The sequence below is a fragment of the Pyricularia pennisetigena genome, chromosome 1 (genome assembly GCF_004337985.1).
Source record: "Pyricularia pennisetigena strain Br36 chromosome 1, whole genome shotgun sequence".
Taxonomy (NCBI): Eukaryota; Fungi; Ascomycota; class Sordariomycetes; order Magnaporthales; family Pyriculariaceae; genus Pyricularia; species Pyricularia pennisetigena.
In genome coordinates this window covers 3,225,306-3,245,600 of record NC_043740.1, presented here as the reverse complement: position 1 = coordinate 3,245,600, position 20,295 = coordinate 3,225,306, and the positions used below count along the sequence as shown (strand labels likewise).

The 20,295-nt window shown below is 52.9% G+C and overlaps 6 protein-coding genes across 6 annotated transcripts; 1 reads left to right on the top strand and 5 right to left on the bottom strand.

Annotated features, from left to right (window-relative positions):
- Positions 1-1,143: 1,143 nt before the first annotated feature.
- On the bottom strand, positions 1,144-3,102 carry PpBr36_07519 (uncharacterized protein; the record flags this gene model as incomplete). The annotated part of the gene is made up of 3 exons (XM_029894656.1): positions 1,144-2,252; positions 2,348-2,439; positions 2,870-3,102. The coding sequence occupies 3 exons, from the start codon at positions 3,100-3,102 to the stop codon at positions 1,144-1,146; spliced, it is 1,434 nt and encodes a 477-aa protein (XP_029747933.1).
- Positions 3,103-6,187: 3,085 nt separating this feature from the next.
- PpBr36_07518 (uncharacterized protein) lies at positions 6,188-9,376 on the bottom strand (the record flags this gene model as incomplete). Its single annotated transcript, XM_029894655.1, has 1 exon — positions 6,188-9,376. One exon carries the CDS (start codon positions 9,374-9,376, stop codon positions 6,188-6,190), a length of 3,189 nt encoding a protein of 1,062 aa, XP_029747934.1.
- A 1,305-nt stretch (positions 9,377-10,681) lies between these two features.
- On the top strand, positions 10,682-11,071 carry PpBr36_07517 (uncharacterized protein; the record flags this gene model as incomplete). Its single annotated transcript, XM_029894654.1, has 1 exon — positions 10,682-11,071. One exon carries the CDS (start codon positions 10,682-10,684, stop codon positions 11,069-11,071), a length of 390 nt encoding a protein of 129 aa, XP_029747937.1.
- A 307-nt stretch (positions 11,072-11,378) lies between these two features.
- Positions 11,379-14,842, bottom strand: PpBr36_07516 (uncharacterized protein; the record flags this gene model as incomplete). Its single annotated transcript, XM_029894653.1, has 6 exons — positions 11,379-11,994; positions 12,072-13,056; positions 13,126-13,187; positions 13,277-14,094; positions 14,167-14,254; positions 14,328-14,842. 6 exons carry the CDS (start codon positions 14,840-14,842, stop codon positions 11,379-11,381), a joined length of 3,084 nt encoding a protein of 1,027 aa, XP_029747911.1.
- A 547-nt stretch (positions 14,843-15,389) lies between these two features.
- On the bottom strand, positions 15,390-17,274 carry PpBr36_07515 (uncharacterized protein; the record flags this gene model as incomplete). Its single annotated transcript, XM_029894652.1, has 3 exons — positions 15,390-16,421; positions 16,485-16,904; positions 17,017-17,274. 3 exons carry the CDS (start codon positions 17,272-17,274, stop codon positions 15,390-15,392), a joined length of 1,710 nt encoding a protein of 569 aa, XP_029747935.1.
- Positions 17,275-18,643: 1,369 nt separating this feature from the next.
- Positions 18,644-19,619, bottom strand: PpBr36_07514 (uncharacterized protein; the record flags this gene model as incomplete). The annotated part of the gene is made up of 3 exons (XM_029894651.1): positions 18,644-18,683; positions 18,766-19,297; positions 19,400-19,619. The coding sequence occupies 3 exons, from the start codon at positions 19,617-19,619 to the stop codon at positions 18,644-18,646; spliced, it is 792 nt and encodes a 263-aa protein (XP_029747936.1).
- Between the last annotated feature and the right edge of the window lie 676 nt (positions 19,620-20,295).

The window sequence follows — 20,295 nt, the reverse complement described above, 5'->3', positions numbered from 1 at the left end:
TTTTTTTTTTTTTTTTTTTTTTTTTTTTTTTTTTTTTTTTCCCTCCTTCCCCGCGAAATCTTAACTCGCCGGCAAGAGGCCAGTTTCGTGGGCGCGAGACAAAAAGACTTTACCTACAGAACGTCCCACAAAGCCACGGAGGTGAGACGGGCATATCCTGGCAAGGCCCGAGAACCCAAAGCCCATTGTGGTGGTAAAAACACAAAGACAGAGAGGGGGTGGCCGTCACTGACGAGGACGGCGAAAAAACTGTCCTGATTTGCACCGTCGAGAGGCACCACCACCACGGAACCAACCCAAAGCCTCTAGCGGCGATGCGGTACCTGTGCCGTTTCCCCCGCGTGCCTGTTCTCGTCAGAGAAAGAAAGGGGAGACAATAGAAAAAAAAAAAAAGAAAAAAAAAAGGAAAACCGTATTTCCGTCTGTCTATTCGAACCCGACTCATTTGAATAAGAAGAAGAAGAAAAAGAAGAAGAAGAAGAAGCGATATAAAGCCACACCCTCCTTCGAGCGCAGACTTCTCCAAATGTCGTCTCATCACAACATTACAGTTCCTTGGCCGCCTGTGCGGCTATAAAGCATCCTGTTGGATCCCGTCGGAAGCGACACTTTACCGTTGTTAGGACGCTGGTCCTTGTGCTGACAGGCCGTTCGGGTAAACCCGTTCAAGCTTTTTGGCCAGTTGAAATGCCAAAAAAAAGAAAATAAAAAACAAATGAAATGGGCGTGATGGGCTAGTCGACCGAAGAAAGTTTACGTGAATTGTCACGTGAATATAATAGAACGTTGTCAATGCAACGATGCTTTTTTTTTTTTTTTTATCTCTCGGATTTTTCTTATTCTTTCCTCTATAAAGTATGATTGGCGTTTTCCCTGATCAACGTACGTGGTGAACGGATTGTGGGTAGCTCAGGACTATATAAGCCCTATATTGACATAAACAACAATGGGCAATCAAAAAAGCTACATCTCAACTTGTAAAATGTGTATGTATATCTATAGGCCCACGTTCGCCTGCAAGGAACAATAGCTTTTAACTAGCTCTAGTTCGGATATCCCGACATGCATACGAATGAGAAATCATCTTGATGATATAAAGCAGCCCATCAAACTTTTTTTCACCACCGGACATGCAGATTCTCATCACAAGGGGTTGGCCATAGCGGCCTCGACCCTCTTCTCCTCCGTGCGCTTCTCCTCGTGATCATGAATCACGCCCTTCTCGAGCGCCTCGTCGCCCTCGGTGCTTGGCTTGATGCCGATCTCCGCAGCAGTGAAGGCATCGGCCGTGTCACGGTACCAGGGGTGGAAGTTGACGGCAACAGCGTACGTAATGGCGGCTAGCATAAAAGCCAACGGCACCACCATGCCGGTCGGGGTGCTGTGCATGTCAGCCACAGCACCAGTCAGGGGTGGGACAACAGCGCCACCGAGCACACCACCGACTATCAGTCCGGAACCGCGCTTTGAATGGCGGCCCAGTCCACGCATTCCCAGGGCGACGATGGTGGGGAAGCAAATGGATTCGAAAAAGAGGACGATGAAAAGCATGACAACGGCAGCGTTACCGCGCACGAGGATGGCCGGTATCAGGAAGATGCAGACTGAGGCGAGGTAGGCGCCAAAGACAAGGCGTGGCTTGAAGAAGTGCATAAAGAGAACTCCAGAAAAGCGCCCTACGGTGAAAGCGGCCTGACCACCTGCGAAGAGCTGAGCGCCTACGGCTGAGTCGGTGCCAGGACGGGTCTCGACCGCATAGTTGATGAAGAAGGATGCGACGGCGACCTGGGCGCCGGTGTAGCAGAACTGGGCAAAGGCAGCGTGGAAGAGGCGGTACTGCTTCCTGAACGGCTGATCGCTTTCACCTGCGTGGGTCTCCTCTGCCTGACGAGCCATGTCGGCGTCGGTGATCTCGGGGATGTCGCTGAGGAGGAAGATGACGGCAAGAAAGAAGACGAAGCAGGCGATGGCGAGATAGACCCATTGGACGTTGCGCAGGGCAGACTCGTCGTCGAGGGCGCGGAAGAAGACGTATGAGCCCATGATGGGGGCGATAACGGTCCCGATTCCGTTGAAGGCCTGGGACAGGTTGATGCGCATCTCTGAGTAGCGGGGCGGGCCGCAGACAGTGATGAAAGGGTTTGCCGCCGTCTCGAGCGAGCCGAGGCCGTTACCGATGATAAAGATGCCCATGCAGAAGCCGGCAAAGGACCGGCCCAGAATGGCGGGGATACATAGCAGGGCTCCGACTCCTATTGGGGTTGTGTATTTCGCGTTAGCGTGGGGACCTGACCCAAGTCGCTGGGTGTTTCGATGCAGGGTTCACGTGACTCCAAGGAGGACATACCGTAGAGGAAAAGACCCCAGATGAAGACGGCCTTGTAGCTGTAGTGGCGAAGAATCCATGCTGCGTGGCCAAGCGATGCAAGAGGGTAGGCACTAAGAGGCAGAGTGGATTCAGCGTTGTCAGCAGGTAAACTCGTGACGGTTTCGTCGGTAATTGTGCGATTCTATCCATCCCATAAATGTGATGGACGCGAACCAATTGGCAAAAAGAGACAAAACGGTCTCGTCTCGGCCAAACCGTCAGCTCGCGCCATGCATGGCGTCAACCAACGGTAGTTATGACGGGACCTTCTTTAGTGGCGGCTTTTGGGTTTCTGCCGCAGACCCATCGGGCTCTTTTCCCCCGCAAATCTCGAGCTAAGAGCGGGAAGTTGCTTCCAACGACCAATCATGGGAACCAGAAGAGACATGGGGTGGGCAGTTGGGGTGGGAAATCGCGTGTCTAACTAAGGCAAGAGGAAGGGAGAGAAACACGAACAGGGAAGAAGAAAAAAGGAGAAAAAAAAAAAAAAAAAAAACTCACCCAAAGTAAGCAGCCTGTAGACCTGCAGATCTCGCCCTTGTAATCTCAAGAACTTCCTGAAAGTGCTTGTTCAGGGTGTCAAGAAGACCATATGAAAAGCCCCAGAGGAAAAAGAGGATGGTGACGAGGAAGATGGGAAATATGGACTGCCGCAATGTCAACTCGGCAGCTTTGGTCGTCTTGTCGTCTTGCACCTTGAGCCGGCGCTTGGCCCACCATTCACGAGTAAACATGATGGCGTGGGATGGGGTTGAGGGAGAATTGCGACGTTGACAGCCAGTGAGGTAAAAACAAAAAAAGAAAAACAAAAGTCGGTAACTTGATATATAATTTCCGCCCCTAAAGTGGTGTATGTTGTCAAGACCGAGATGAGACAGGCGGCTTCGCTATCAGCAAGAAGAAAGAAGAGGAAAAAAAAGAATAAACACACAATAGACGACAGGAGCGAATCGAGGCAAGTCGCACAGATGGACTTGATGGGGATGCAGGTCGCCTGATATAACATAGAGAACCATCCGATGTGTTCGGCCAGACCGTTCAATACTCTGCTGCCACTAATGTATACTCCACATTGGTGGGCAACCCGTCCGAGCAGCCAAGAGAGAAAACAGCCCATGGCCCCTTGCCGCTTGAGGAAACTAGGTGCTTCCCAAAGGCGACATTGCGGGACGGAAAACAGGCAAGGGGTGAGACGATAGGTCCTACGAGACCAAGCCATTGGAATCGGCCATGCTTGCAATTGCATGCAAGTTGCCCCTTGCTTTGTTCAATTTTCTCCAACAAGCCGCTGCAGGGTCTTGGTTACTCGGTGTAAATAGTTAGTCAGTAACGAGAAGGTACGGTACATGTCATGTCATGGCTCTGATTTCAGAGAGTAGCACAAGGTCTGGGCTGATCGGGGAAGCCTTGATTTGTTCGAGAAATGGAAGCCAAATAGCTTGCTACTCGTGAACTACTCTAGTAGGTCTAACTTTAGTCCAGTTCTAGACCACTTTTTTTTTTTTTTTTTTTTTTGTTTTTCCTCTTCTTGTTTTTCTCGCTCCATCGACAAGCCAAGTGCCAAGCATAAAAGTCTGGTGATTGTTAACGGCCCTTCTGTGGAGTTCTGGCGAGGTTGCTAGTTTCTTGTTAAAACCTTCAACCCCAGAATCCCCCGCACAAAGATCTGGGCCAAGCTCCACAGCAGCTTACAGTACATCGTATAATATTTCCCCCCGCCCATCACAAACACAGTCTCCGCACTCTGACCTTGATTGCGAGCTCATAACTGGGGGGGTTTGGGAAATGGAAAGGAGAGCCATGTCTGCTGATGAGAGGATGAACAAGAACTGGCAACGAACAAATAAAAAAGAACACCACCACCATCACTACCAATTCCAATGACCCGATCCGGCAGCCAATTACTCCGAATGCACCCCCTCTATTTGCTCTCCAAGCCGAGTCTATTCTTCGTGAGCATTGTTACATCCGTCGGTTCGGTTAGCGGATTCAGAGAAAGCAAAGGCAAAGGACCGGACCAAGCCAGATTCGCCATGCGAAATCAATACCGACGGGCTAAGTAAAATCAAGACACTGGACCAAATCCACTAACAAATTACCATAGTAAAATATAGGGCCGTTGTCAACGGACATGTCCAGTCCAGTCCAGCATTGTCGATACTCTCCCGCCCCAGACTTTACGACCTACATGGTAGGATGCTTTCGTATCTTGACAACAGAAAAGCGTGCGCACGTCTTTATTTAAATTAATTGTACCTTATTGGCCTTAATTATGGTACGGTACATTGTCTAGGTAGGTACCTAACCTACCTGGTAGTTAATGAGGTGCCCACTCGACGTGGAGGTGGATGCTCATGTGACCTGGTCACCGTGGCAAATCCACCGAGTTCGAATCACTGCGACTCATGGCTGTCCTTTGGGTAGTGAAGAACATACATTACTGACGACGGCTTGTGTGTGCGCTCTTTTTTCCCTCATAATTTTCCTTCCCAGGTCAAAAGGTGACCTGCTTGGCGCAGCTGATATGCTCGATACTGCTCCCATCCGACAAATCCTGCTCCTCCTCCTCCTCCTCATGTACAGCCTCCCCTTTTCCTCATGCACCTCTGATCCTAAATATGTGAGTGATACTTGAACTGTGGGTACCACATTCTCCACTACCAACTCCACCCCTTCCCCGCCCCCAGCTTTTCTCCAAAGTTGGCGTCGTCACCCACCCCGTCTTTTTGCTACCCACCTGGCCCAGCTGCCATCATCACATCATCAGCAACCCCCTTTTCCAGAATCCTCCACTCGCAATCTCTGAACCGGCCCAGGGGTTTGGTCCGTCCGCCCCATCCCGGGCCCTCTCTGCACGACTGACCTTCCTGGAGGACGCTTCAGATGATCTCATTCATGTCTTGTCCTCCTCAAAACTTGCTAGCAGATTATGGTAAACGCCCTACGACTTACAACCTACTGTTATCATCCGAACCGCGTAGCCCATTCTCTTCCTCCTCTCACACGATTTCCTCGTCCAACAGCATACAGCGATGAATTCATGACTTCCCCCGATCGTTCGTCCAGAGGATTGGGACTGGTGTAGCCATCGGGATCCTCCGCCTCATGGTCACAAAAATAGCCAGCTCCCGATGACAAGGAGACAGGTGACTCTGATTTTGGCTAGCACCCTACAAACTGGCATTGGAAACAAGTTGCACAAGGAAACAAAAAAAGAAAAGAAAAGAAAAAAAGACACCCAGTTCTATACGATGTATTCGTCAACACTTGGCTTTTATCAATCCCTAGGACCGACCGTACTGGACCGCCCCGGCGATGAAAAGGAACGACTAACAGCCGATTGCCATCCAAGCACAAGCACAAACTGTCTATAACTTGGGGGAAAGCCAACGCAGTCGATGATAGAGAAAGCTCACGTCCGCAAGATACGCAAAGAGTAGTGAGTCATAGCACATGGGATAAGTAAGAAAATAGAAACAAGAGAGAAAAGCCAACCTCGCCGAGGCGGCGAACTAGAAAAAAATTGAAGCCAAATGAACGCCGAGAACAGTGTCCATACCCGTCCATATCCCTGTCAATGTGAAAAAGAGTAAACACAGCAATAATGCACGCTGAAAGAGACCAGAACAGAAAAAAAAACAAAAGTATGAGAGGAAAAAATAGAAATAAAAATAAAAAAACGCCGGTACCCTCAAATCCCCCTTGTATCCCTCGATAGCGTCGTATACCCAACAAAAAAAAAAAAAAAAAAAACACGCTGCGCCATGAAATATCAATCTCGCGGAAAGAACAACAAAGTCGCTACAAGAACAGATTCCGTCAAGCTTTGGCAGGTGATTGCGCAGAGCTCGAAGGCGAAGCAGCCGCAGCAGCAGTAGCGTCTTGATCGTCCTTCTCGACCTCTGCCGCAACTGCTTCCCACCAGACGGAATGCGCCTCACGGTCGACTGTGCCGACCCGCCCAATCTCGTCAACCATCTCTCTGACCTTGTCGACAAACTCGGCCAGGCCCAGGCCGGCAAGCTTCTCGCCCGCGGTGCTGGCGGTGCGGACCTTTTCGCTTGCTGATGCTGACGCCACGCGCGCAAAGATGTGGCCTCGGAGTCGATTCAAGAGCAGCCTGAGGACGGGCTCCGTGGGATCCGGTCCTCTGCTGCTGCTGCTGACAACGTCGCGACTAGCAGCTGTAATCTTGGCCACCAGTGCCCTGAGGTTCGCCTTGGTCGCCTCCGGCATGCAACGCCCGGCCTCGAGAGCAGCCATGACGCCATCCACAACGACAGTCTGGTCGCCATCTTCGCTGCCGTCACTGCTGAGCCTCCTGTCGTCGGCCGCCTCCAGGACGGTCATGAGCCTTCCGGCCTCGGCTCTCCATGGCATTCGCACGTCACGCTTCAGTAAGTTCTTGCACTGCAGGAGGATCGCACCCGCCGTCACGATTCGCCTTGTCAGCGCTCCGCACCTCACAACCCGGTTATGGTCCAGCCTTAGCATTTCGGGCATTTCCTCTAGGGCCACTGGCGGGCCCAGCCTTGTGAAGATGTCAACGAGCATCTGCGCATATATCTTGTCTGGAGTCGGCCTGGAGGCCGGGTGATTGATGCCCTCGGGGTCCCGACGGGCTGCCTCGGCAAGAAGCTTACCCCTTGTCGCGCGCCATGCGGCCTTGGCTGCGGATAGATCGTGCTGCTTCATCTCAAGAGCTTCTGCGAATGCCTTTGCTTCGTACTCGGCCGACCGCTGCAGAATCGTCGGTGCCGTAAGGCTCAACATGTAGTTGGCATGATCGCTTGACATGACGTCAACAAAGCCCATCAGAGCCTCGAGCCGGTCGACGTAGTTTCCATTTCTAAGCTTCTGTTCCACCAGTTCCTTGACTTCATCGTCGCGGACTGGGGCACAGAGCTTTGGGAGTAGCTGGCCCATGGTGGCAAAGAACTTCTCGTAGGAAAAGCTTCCAGTCTGAAACTGCTGGTATGCCACCTCGGTGTCGAGAACCTCGCCGATGAACGTATGCATAGACTTGCCCGGCTGTACAAAGCGTTGGAGCTTGCCGCGAATCTCCTTGGCCACCTCTAATAACAGGATGAAGTGCTCCTGCTGTCCCTCGCCTTCCATGGTGTCCCGCATCTGCTGGAAGAGCGGAGCGAGAAATGCTGCCCGCTGCTCCTTGTACACCTCGGCAGAGAGACGAAAGTTTTTATCAATCGCCAGCTCGTGAGTCAGCACGCGATTGTCTGGTAGGAGACGATTCCTCGGCACGCGAATCTCGACCTGGACAACTTCGCCCAAGCCCGAGGCTGGCGAAGACGGCACAGGGCTCGGCGCGGGATCCTCTGTCTGAGCTGCCGCTTCGGCCGTGCCAAGGTCGCCCATGGCAGTTTCGACGGTGTGATCGGCCTCTCTAGGTTTCGTGTCGCCGACGGGCTTGCTTTCAGCCCGGGCTTTTCTGGCTTTCCGCACAGCCTGGTAAACCATTTTCTTGCCCTGTTCGGCCCCAGCAAGCCGCTTGATCCTGACGAGGAGCATGAGCTGATTGTCCTGGATGCTTTGACGATAGGATTCCGTCACGGACGGATCGGTGCTGTCCTTGACCGTCTGCCAGATGGCGTCGAGCTCAACAAACTGCATGAGCATCACGTCGATGAGGGCGCCCGAATCCCGCGCCTTCCACGCTATGAAAGCGTTGTAGAAGGACGCATACGCCTCTGGGAGCTCGGCGCTCAGCGTCGGGGGCGGCATGTGCCGGTTCGTCGAGGTGAGCCGTGGTAGGATGTTTTCGAAGCAGATCAAGAGATCCCTCGCTTTCCCGACGAGCTCCTGCAACTGAGGGTTAGCCAGGTCATCTTTAGACAGGGGGTGGGCCAGAGCTGCCCCAACCTGCTCCTTTTCCCCCTTATCGTCCTTGTTGCTAAGGACCTGCGCCGGGTGGCCGAGGATGAGGAACGCGCTCAGGAAGGTCCTGACTGCCGCCATCTCGCTAACCGACCCGACGGCACCTTCCTGCAAGCCACAAATCCTGAGGATCTTGGACGTAGTTAGCAGCACCGAGTCCTGCCCGAGGAGCGCCGATATGTGCTCAAAAGTCGCCTCGCGGACGCCGTCGATTGTAAGGCCGAGAGCCTGGAACTGCGAAACGATCCTGCGTCTCATGATCGCCCTCCACCACCACTGTATTTGACCTGCTGCCATTTCGGGCGTCAGGATGCGACGTTCTGGTTCCTTAGACTCCTCCTTGACGTCTTGCAAGGCTCTGGCAGCCCTCCTGTTGGGACCCGTGCTCTGGCTCTGGCCCCTGGCCCGCGAAGGAGACGATGCCGAAGAGGACTTGTTGGCGGCGTTGCGCCGCAGCTCCTCGCGGCGCCTGCTCGCCTCAGCCATGCGCTCCTCGATCTGCAACTTGAGCTTCTGTAGGTCCTGCTCCCGCTTCTCCTTCATCGACTCGGCCACGGCCTTGGCCCGCTTGACCTCCTCTGCGCACGCGGCGGCGATCTCGGCCAGGTTCCGTTCGCGCGTCAACTGTGCGGCGAGTGCGCGCTCCTCGCTTGCGGATGTGTCCTTGGTTGCCGCCTTGGCCATGGCCGCCCGCAGCCGCACCTTTTCGGCGTGCGCGGCGCGGTCGGCGAGCCGGGCCTTACGGTCCTCGAGGATCGAGGCGCGGCGGAGGTGCTGGGCGACGTGCTTGCTCTGCGGGCCGGCCTGGCGGCTGCAGCCGTGGGAAGAGCGCGAGTGTGCCGAGGAGATGGAGTTGCGTCGCGAGGACGCAGCTGAGTCCTTACGCCTGTTCTGGGACGGCCTGTAGAAGCGGGCGGCAATGTGCGGGGGAGGTGTGTATGTGCGAGGAGCGTCTACTGTGTCGAGGTCTTCGTCGTCGTGTTCATCGGCTTCTGCGGTCATGGCTAGGGACCTGTCACCGACGGCATCTGTGGCTGAGTCGGGGTCTGGAGAGCCGATCGACTCCTCAATGTTACGCATGGGTTCGCTGAGTTCCAACGAGGCGCGTTTCATCTTTGACAGCAAGCGGTCGCGTTCCGCTGGACTATGTTATCACGAAGAGAAAAGATGAACTTGTGCAACGCGAATAATGATCTACGGTAGTAGGTGGTGCGGTATAGTCATGTAGAAACTGTGAGGAGCGAGTGATCGGCGGAGGTTGTTGATTGAAATCGACGATAAACTCCGGTTCGGTGCGGTGCGTGATGACGAAATCTCTCGTCTTGGGTGGGTGGGGACTTTCCTCGTCTCGCCTCAAGAAAGAAAAAAAAAATAATAATGGACGAAGGGGAAAAAAGAGTGGCGCAAGACCCGAGTAAATGGATGGAACTGCAGAACGTGGAGAAAGTGAAAGGAGGACAAGGGGACAACTCTGGTTGGGGCAGGGAGCAAAAGCTGCTTGCTTGGTAAATGTTGAAAAAAGACTCAAAAAGAAGACGGCAGAATTAATGGAGCAACTGATCCATTCCGCTGACTGATTTGTGGTTGACTGGCCTGGGCTGACTGACTGACTTGGCTGCCACACCACACCCCAAACACCCCAGGGCAAAGAAACAAAACTGGGTAAAGGTCAGGTCAGGTCCCTTGCAAAGATTGCGCTGTCCAAACGGGATCCGAGAAACGCGATCCCCCACAATGACGACTTTGCATGGATGGCAGTGTCTCAAAAAAGCCCTCCGCATTGTCACGCAACTTATTTGATGGGGTTAGGCATTATGAGTAAATCATGTACTTGCCCACATAATTTGTTGGAAACTTAAAAACCAAAGCAAGAAGAAAGGGGAGACAGGGAGACAGGGAGACAGGGAGACGTTGAATTGAACCTCCCGACCTGGCCCCTGCGAGTTTGAAGGGCCCTGGTGACAAGTTGAGACAGCGGCTGCTGACGTGGAGTCGAGTTGCTCCTCAACTGTCAACTGCGACGATGTACTTGCTGAAAGTCGACCGACGCGTGCAACCGCCACCTCCTACATAAAAGTCTTTCGGTTTCTTGTATTAATCCTGACAGACAACGCGATGGCAAAGCAAATCAAAAAAATGAGTCAGTTGGAGTTACTAATATATATCATAGCCATGAAGAAGAGTAATGTTTTTTTTATCTTGATCATATAGAAGTCACGTGTTCTGACTGGCCTACAAATTGATCACACCGTTAGAGATTCTCTAAAGTATTGGCTTTCCCCAATCAAAGACAAACAAATAAAACATCGCACCCAGAAACCCGTGAGTAGGTAGGCCTGTCCGCCATGACTGGTTCTCACCCCGAGGATGAGCCCACCAATGCCAATCTGTGGAAACGCATAGCTACTATCCTTGTACATGAATGCAACAGTTCATATTTTCTATGGGGATCGCCACGAAAAGTTATCCCAATGGCTTCTTCGCAAACGCGGCCTCTTCCTCAAAGTTGAGCGCATGACAAGCCTGGCCGAAGCACACACAATCATCTTTGTCGCTCAGCACACCAACATACCTGTCCCTAAAATACACTGCGCCTTTGTACACAAAGGCCGCAAGTACATTGTCATGAGCCGGGTCCGTGGAGACCAGCCGGCACGTGGCTGGCACAAAAGGTCCGAGGAGTCGAAGCAGAAAATCTTCCAACAGCTGCGCTCCACGCTGCAAGAGCTGCGCGCCGTGCCCCAACCAAACGGCGGCATGGTGGGCTTATACGCTTTTAACATGATGAAGGTGACAAGGTTGTTTTGACCCACGCGCACTTCGGCAGCATGAACATTAATGGCTGATGGCGACGAGATCACCGGGGAGAGAAAGAGAGAAGGGTTGCTAGCTAACTAATCCCTATACAATTCGTTAATGTTTCCACAAAACGGGGCAGCGACTTTGGGACGTGACAATGACACAAGGAGCAACCTCGTATCAGGCCGCATTGAAAAATCACAGGGACAATATATATCTTGGGGATGCCCATAGCGGTAAAGACAAGCGCTTCGTTAACTTAGCTACAGCTGCCTAACAATCCTCACCTGCCAAGTATAACCTTTGAGGACACCAACTATTTGTTCAAATATCCATTCTCCTTCAACCACTGCTTCAAGGCTTGCGCGTCTCTTTCTTTGTACGCCGCTCTGCCGCGAACCTTGTCCTTGACGGTTTCCAAAGTCCTGTTGAAGCCCGACGTGTCCTTGTTGTTGAAGAAGGCCTCAATATCGTCGACGGCCTTGGCATCTGTGAATCTGCCCAGCGAGCTCTTGACCAGACGGTCGACCAGAATAGGGTTACCTCCAAGCTTCTTGACCACCGAGTTCTCCCAGTCTTCGCGCAGGCGCTCCCACAAGAGTGGGCGTCCCACCCGGTTCGCCGACAGCGCCGCGGCCATAATGTGCACATCGGCCGGCGGCACGGCATCCGGGGAAACATCGAAGAGGAACGGCAGGAGAACATCCTTGATGATGGCAGCATCCTGAACATGGCCCAGGGCACCAAGGCACACCTCTCTCCCATCCACGGCTTTGGTTTCCGCACATTCCTTCTTGAGTATCTGCACAGCCGTCGCTGGGTCGCTCAGGATGGCTGCTCGGTAGCATGTAACGCGCAGATCGGCGTGCACAGCCGACTTATCTCCATTCTTGAAGTAGGCATCGAATCGTTTCTTGGCTTCAGCCGTAACACTACAGTAGGGGGCAGAGGTTAGAACTCATTTCTGGGACCAGGCAAGATCCGTCTCGTCCGGCACGTAAATACTTACCCCTCGTGGCCGCTTGTAACTGCAGTCAGTAGAATCCTCTTCCGTAGGAGGCTGTTGGTGTAACTGTCGTTCGCAGGTACGTCAAAGCCAAGCTTGCCGACATGGTTCTCGATAAGTTTCAACGAGAAGGAATTCAGACCAGCGCGAATTTCCTCATCCTCGCCAAACACGGACTTGAGGGTGGCAACTGCATCAAGGGCCTGCGCAAGAACGAGATATTCCGTCTCATTGCTGAACCCCTCCAGGAAGGACAGTAGAGACGAAGTCTTCGCGTATCCGGAAAACGCAAGGTCTGAGGCAGACGAACAGATGCGGATCTTGTCCGCTGAGCCCAACCGGTTAAGCTGCTTGGCAAAGATTGCCAGGCGCTCTGCTGGGTAGTTCACCTGGTAAAACCCGGTTGCGTTGGAGTTGAGCAGGTAGAATTCATTGCTGACACCGGTGATAGTCTCCTCCTTGCTTGTCAGAGAAAGAGACTGCACTTCGCCTTCGGCAGTACCCACCTTGCCCGATAGGGCGAGGGGAATCCACCAAGTCGTCGTGTCATCCTCGGGCTTGACGTCACCCGTGGACAGGAATCGCGATTGCTTGACGCCGATGGCGCCATCACTGGACTTCTCTGTAACCGTAAGAACCGGGTGCCCGATCTTCTCGATCCAGGGTGCCATGAGAGCGTTGACATCAGTGCCAGATGCCTCGCTCAAGGCCGACCATAATGCTTCAGTCTTGGCATTGTGGTACTGGTGTTTCTTGAGGTACATGGCAACACCCTTGAGGAAGGTGCGGACACCGAGATGCGATGCCAGCATGCGAATTACACTGCATCCTTTGAGGTATGAAATATGGTCGAAGATCTGATTCACGTCAAGCGCATCGCGAACGGGGACCTGAATAGGATGCGAGGCGCGAATGGAGTCGAGCTCGAATGCCATACCCATACCCTCGTTGACAAATTGCGGCCAAACATTCCAGTCAGGGTGGAGGTCTTTTTTTTTTCTTGAAGTCAGTACGCGCCATGTGCTTTTGTTCACAGAAAACTGCTTTGTTTACTCACAATCAGTAGCAAGCCATCCTGCCCAGGTAGCAAAGCCTTCATTGAGCCAAAGCTCGTCCCACCTAAACAGCGATATATGGTCAGCATTTTGCAATAGCAGAATGTAATAAGGGCACATTCTGCGATGTTTTTATATAATACGGTCACTCACCAGTCCATAGTCACAAGGTTACCGAACCACTGATGAGCCAATTCGTGAGCAACCACGTAAGCAACGCGGTTGCGGAATCGAACATCAGATAGCTTCTCGTCAAATAGCACAGCTGTGGTCCGGTATGTTACCAAGCCCCAGTTCTCCATGGCACCGTGAGTAAACTCGTGCACAGCAAGAATGTCAGACTTGGGCAGCGGGTAGTCAATGTCGAACTGCTCGCTGAAGTAGTCGATAACCTTGGGCGCGTGCTCCAACGCCCAGCGACCCTGCTCGATGAGGCCACGGGTGGTGTAGACACGCACAGGGAGCTGCTTACCATTGTACCGCCTTTCGGTGAAAGCCTCGATGTACTCAAAGTCACCGACGGCCCAGGCAACCAGATAAGTGCTCATGACGGGGGTACGATCAAAGGAGACAAGGGTCTTCCCGGGCGCGATTTCCTTGGATTCCTTGACTGGCATGTTGCTCAGGGCAACCTGATCGCTCGGGATCTCGATGGCAATGTCAAAGGTGGCCTTGAGGTTGGGCTCGTCAAAGCAAGGAAAAGCGCGGCGAGCATCGCAGGCCTCGAACTGGGTGCTGAGCATATAGTGGAACTGTTCGTCTCGGGGAACCGAGGCAGCTGCGGGAACCGCAGGCTTGTACATGCTGCGGTAGAACCCAGCCATGTCATGGTTTATGAGCCCAGAGAATTTGATCTTGAGGCTGGCCTTGGCTGAGGGGGGAATCTCCTCGTCGAAGACGATAGTGGCACGTTGTTGTTTGTCATTGTAGTTGAAGTTTTTGGTGCTCTGGCTAACATTTGCCTTGGTGCCCTGTGCTCGGGTGTTTTGGTTTTATGAGTTGATGATCGTTTCCCATTTTCAATTGCGATCGAGGAAACGAACCTGGATTTCCAGTTGAGCCTCTTGGAGCTTGATCTCCAATACATTGAGCACAATCTCAGTAGTTGGCTTGGTGAGTTCTCCAGAAATCCTTTAGAGGCGGGCTTTTTAGTAATTGCACAACCATAAGCCGTCGAAATCTCTTTGTGTTCATGGGTGCTTACTCAACGGTTCCGTTGTACGACCAGTTGTCAAAGTCCAGATCGGTAAGCTTAAGGTCGTAATTGACGGGACGGAAGTTGTCCGGGAGGATATCACGAGCCGACATGTTCACAGCCAGGATCGCCGAGTTTGGGGTCAAGCTTGTACAATTCCGTTTATGGCAGAGTGCACTGCTGACTCGAGGTTGAGATGATGAGGCCGCACAGAAATTAGGCCTCCGGGAATTCGAGCACGTGTAGGAGGAATAGAATCTCTTGGTCACGGGCGAGGTGTTGTTGCTGTTGGAATACCCTCTAGCTGCCACAGCTTGCGCTCGCGCTGGCCATGCCGTTTCCCTCAAGCTACCCCGCAGTTCACGCCAAGGTTCGCCCCGCCCATGCACGCCATCTGCCCGCCAAGCCGGCGGTACCCGCTCGCAAACGTTTGAGCGCCTGAGGCATCCAGACCGACCGGTGAGGTTGACCAGCCGGGACAAGCGTGACGACGCGGTCGACAACGCACGCTTGGATGCTTCCATGCGTGCTCGTCCCCAGGACAGGACCCTTTTGAACCCGAGTCAGAGTATGTCTAGTTGATCATGGGCTCCGCAGGGAGACAAGTACTCATTCCAGTGAACAGTCTTGTTATCCTATCTGCTCTTTGCAGGCCGAACTGCATACGTGGGAAGATCAAAACGCCTGACGGTGGTTGCGGTCCCTGAATTGAAATTTGACAGACATGCATGGCTTGCATGGTCCTGGCCTGCCCAATTTCCGAACAGTCTATATAGTGCAACACACACTGTAGTGTACTGTGCACTTTATTAGGATAAATAAACATCGATTTTTAACTATGAAAACTAGACCACATGGGACAAGGCAATTGCTCTGGGTAGGTGGCAGCACAAACCAATATTATCTGGCACCAGACAAATATGAGCAGACAAAATAGCCAACGCTCATGGATAGAGATGGTCTTGTACCTGTTCAAAATTAAAAGGATACCAGAAAATATTGGATTGGACGCCCGGCTAGCCTAGGTAGGATTCACACAGAGCGAATCCATCCACCACAAATTCTGGCCACCTACCCAAGCGCGATGATCTTCTCGACCGCCCTCTCAGCCGCCACCATGACAATGGCCACCGTGTTACCAGTGGGCAGGTCGGCATGCATCGAGGCATCCACGACAAACAGGTTATCTGTCCCGTAGACCTTGGTGTCGAGATCCACGACGGCCTTGCCGCCCTTGCTCCCGTCGTCAGTGCCAATGATAGCGGTGCCCGTCATGTGCACTCCACTCTGAGCCGCGACGTTCTCGACGATGTCGGCGCCCGTCGCATTCTCGCCACCGTAGCCGATCCAAACCAACCGGCTGCTTTCCTTCCTGCTCATGGCCAGCAGCTCATCGATGGCCACCACCAAGGCCTCCTTGTCGCCCTCGGTCTGCAGCCAAGGGCTCTGCGTCCAGACCGTGTTGCCCTCGGCCGTCAGCCCGAGTCTGCCCGTCGACGTCGACCCATGCGTCATCTGCATGCTGCCAAAGACGGAGTTCTCCGCCACCGAGGTCCAGTGCGTCACGAAATACCTCTTGTGGCCCGTGCCGTCCTCGACCGACGTGAAGGTGTTGAGCCTGGAGGCCTGCGTCAGCGGGCCCGCCCCCTTGGCGAAGAGGTCGATGTTCTCCTGTGACGGGTTCGCAAAATCGGCCAACGAGAGCGCGTCCAGCCCACCCTTGACCTCGAACTCCATAAGATAAAGGGTGTGGTCCCTGACGACCCCGACGGGCGACTCGATCCATGCCTCCTCGGGCGGCAGGGTTACGTTATCCGGGGACAGTCGCGCCATCTCGATCTGGTCCCGGGGGCCGATGCCGCTGTGGAACAGCAGCCGCGGCGTCGACATGGTGCCCGCTGCAAAGATGACCTTGCCGCTTCCGGGCGTGACGGGATAGACGAGCCGCTCGCCTGACTCGGACTGAGTCTCAACCCCTGTGACAGTTGAGTTGGTGCGCACGGCGCGGATCACCTTGGTGCGGAGCTTCAGTGTGAAGTTGGGCTTTCCCTGTGCCAGGGGCAAGTATGAGATTGCAGGACCGGAGCGGCGGCCGTTGATGACCTGCACCAAAGTAGCGCTGCTGTCAGCTCAGTACCTTGATTCTTATTTGGAAAGTAAGCTTACTTGGACTGCGGGTGGCGCATAGGTCTTGGTTTTCCTATCAGGCTCCTTGTTGCTATCAACCTTGGACCAACCCATGTCGGCGAGCTCCTCAGACATGACATCGTAGACAGCATTGTCGTAGAATTTGCCGTCCGAAGAAGGCATCGTCGTGCCGGGTTCCCGCTGGTAAACACGGTCCGCCGCAGCGTCGAGGCCGTCCTCCCATCTCCAACCCTCGGGCCAGTTCTCAAAGTCAGTCTTGGGTGGCCGGATGAACTGTAGCCCGTTGACGGCCGAGCCGCCGCCCAAAACGCAGCCTGCTAGCTCGGGTACGTCGGTGCACAAACTGCCAAGGCCCGACAACAACAGTTCGTAAAAGTAACCTGGGATGTCGTACGCGGTTGTGGTGTCGTTCCACGGCACCGTGGGGCTTCCTCCGGTCTAAGGGGCCCAATATTAGCTTGTTTTTTTTTCTTCCCCTTCTTTTTTCCCGTTCCAGTCAAGGTAGGCTATAATCACGGAATGGATAATATGAGCAAGGGTGAAGACACACCGAGTAGTACGACGGACCACCGCGTTCGAGTAATAGAACCGTTTTGCCCGTCTCGACCAGCCGCTGCGCCGTCACGATTCCAGAAGTCCCCCCACCGACGACAATGTAATCGTATGACTGATCAGACACAGGAACATCGCGGGAATGATGTTGGGATTCAGCACCCCTTGCCTCGTTTCTGAACGAGTCTGTCGTCTGATGCGCGTTTAAGCCGGCGACAAGGCCAAGGCAGGCGACGAGGGAGATTCTTCCAACCATGGCGCTCGCTGAGACGAAGATATGGGGTGAATAATAGAATCCTGGGAGGTGCGGATGAGGTCTCCCAAGACTCTTGTACTACTTATGCGCGGGGTACCTCCTACTCTTGTATGTTGGCAGCATGGTATGGTCTGTACGTTGACGGCCAATAGCATCATCGTCCAGCCCCCAAATCTGACCACCGCATATCCAATCCCTGATCGCCAAGCCTCTGGCTACATAAAGTCGCCTCAACAAGACCGGCGACGTCCGTTCAGGACATACAAACTGCCTGATATAGTAATATCCCGCCAATCGAAGACATGGTGGGTTGCTGGGGGAGCCTTTGGCCATTTACTTGGCATCGTTGTTGAATTCTGGGCCGGGTAAGCCGGTTGCCCTCGACGGCAAACATTTAGTCCCGAAAAGATCGCTTGCTGGTTGCCTGTGAAACTCTGGTAAAATGGGCCGGAGATTCCGGCAGGCATCCGATTGTTAATGTTCGCAACGAGTTAATAATCTTGCTGGAAAATAACATTCCTGGTCCTGCTTACGCTTGCGAAAAAAAAAAAAAAAAAAAAAAAAAAAAAAAAAAAAAAAAACATCCCCATGCTGTACATCTCTCCGAAGCTGAGAAAGTCGCTTGTTAGGTAGTTGACCTGCGAGAGTACTAAATTAACGCCGAGATCAATGACACTGTAACCCAGAATGCATAGCAGAACTTGGCTAAATCCACATTCGTCAGCAAGCATAGGTCGCCAAGGCGGATAGTTTTGAACGGTCCGAGTCCCGTCTCCTTGCACCTAAAATACTGTCCCATGACCTCAAAGGCCCATACGCGAGATAAATCCTCCATAGACAATTTCTGGGACTCATTCGGATCTTACAAAGTCTGCAGAGGCAGAATAACGGATGGGCTTAACGTCTGGGCCTGGACTTATTGACAATTAAGTATGATGCCAATTACCAACGGGATTCTCTGGAATCCATCGTATCATATAGCTTTGTCAGTATCGGAATTCGGTGGAAGAACTCATTTGCTCACGTTGGTATGATGATCAACTCCTATCAGAGGTTGCCAAATGGTAATCAAGGTAGGTCATGACCAAAGTTCAAAAACTAGCGCATTAAATATTCTCATGAAGCTAAGCCGCCTAAATAGCGGTGGGGAATCCTTCAGATCTAAGCCAGCGAGAAAGTAAATCTCGAGTGAGATGCAGAAAAAGAGTACTCCGACATGATCAGAGAAGACATGATAAGGAAAACAGCGCCGCCTCGACGCCTTATCAACAGGGGAGACGAAATGAAGAAACGAAAACATAACATCAAACTAGGTATTTCGTGTAAGTGGAAATACCCAAACGCTCAAACAAGATTGAACAAACATGTTTCATTCTTGTGTCGGCTTCTTGCCGGCGTAAAACCAGTATCTGTTCGAGGCAAAGGCAACATGATTAGCTACCGAAGATACAGTCAAGTATGAGACAGAAAATTGAAGGACAAGGAACTTACTGCGCGGTGTATTGAACCTCAAAAGTGGCAGGCATGTCCTTGCACGTCGCCGGTGCACTGCCACCAGCGGTGCCGACCCTGTAGACCTCTTGCAAATCGCCCGTGGCACCCTCCCTCGCGGTGAGCTTGAGCCATGGCACGGCAGGCTCGCCGCCCTGACCCTTTCCGGCGTCGGCAGGAGCCGGCTCGGTTGCGTTCTTGGCCGCCATGCAGCTGCCCAGGGCACCGAGATCGAAGTAGGGCACAGTAATGTTGGGCGCAAAGTAGTGGTGGCCAGACATGAGCAGGTTCGAGGGCGCGAGCGTGTTGAGATCAGTCAGGTTGAAGTTGACAGTCACGCGCGACAGCTCCGTCAGGAGGGCCGGGTAGGCCGAGGCGATACAAGAAGCGTCAAACAGGGTGGCCACGGCACCGGCCGCAGCGGGGACGGCAGTGGCATTGTTGGGCGAGCAGGTGTAGTTCTGCGTACCACGTCCGAGGGCAACGTGCTTGAGCTTGTAGCCAGCACCGGGAAGCGGCATTGGATCTTTTGCTGTTGGGAGCAAAGTTGAGTTTTGTCAGCTGGGTTGGGTTCTTTTTGTATCTAGAGCATGCATATATATAGCAAGGCGCCATGAAGGTGAGGTAGACTTACAACCAGGAACCCTAGGCAGTTGCACCGATGAAAGATCGCATGCTGGTCCACCTTGCGGCAGCTGCTTAGCCTCCTGAACCTTCTTTGCCAGCATGTTGAAGTAGTCAGATACGGCTGAGTGCGATCCCGGTTGTGCTGATGCGAGGTTGAGGTTGGGGTTGGCTGGGGCCGCAAAGGTGGAGGCGATGAACGCCGTTGCGAGTATTATCGAAGAGTACATCTTGGAATATTGTGTGCTTTGCGATGCCCTATTTTCCTATATGTCTGTTGATGAAGTGACCTTTTGTTTTTCGTGGATTTTGTTGTTTGTCTTTCGTAACTTCGTGCTGAGACAGAAAATGGGAAACAAATGCCGGTCAAAGGAAAAGCAGACAAGACTAGACAGGACCCAATAAGGAAAATAGGAAAGAAATGGCAAAGGAAAAAAAAAAAAAAGTGAAAGTGAACTCGATATATGTTTATCGATGCCAATCCAAAAAGGAATGTTCTTATTGATGCCAGGAACAAAGACAAATATCAATGTTCAACCCGAACACAGGAAGGATGCTTGGTTCCTATTATAGATTTCCATGTTGTATATGATACAGTGCCTTCCTAAAGGTAGGTATGCAAGCAACCGCGGGACTTAAGCGAGATGCGAAAACCAGCATCCACCCTCAGACAGAGAAGGTCGGAAGAGAGGGAAACGACCCAACCACACACGCATCAACCCCTGCCCGCTGCTCTAAATCGGGAAGCGTTGCGCGGTAATCTCACGGCGGGCGACCCAGCGCAGCCGCCCGGAAAACGACATCCCCTCTTGGAGATAGACGTACAGGGCTCGGCCATAGGTGGTGTGGTAGGCGAGGTGGGTAGGGCAAAGAATAGAATGGCGGGGACAAGTGGGAAAACGGCGT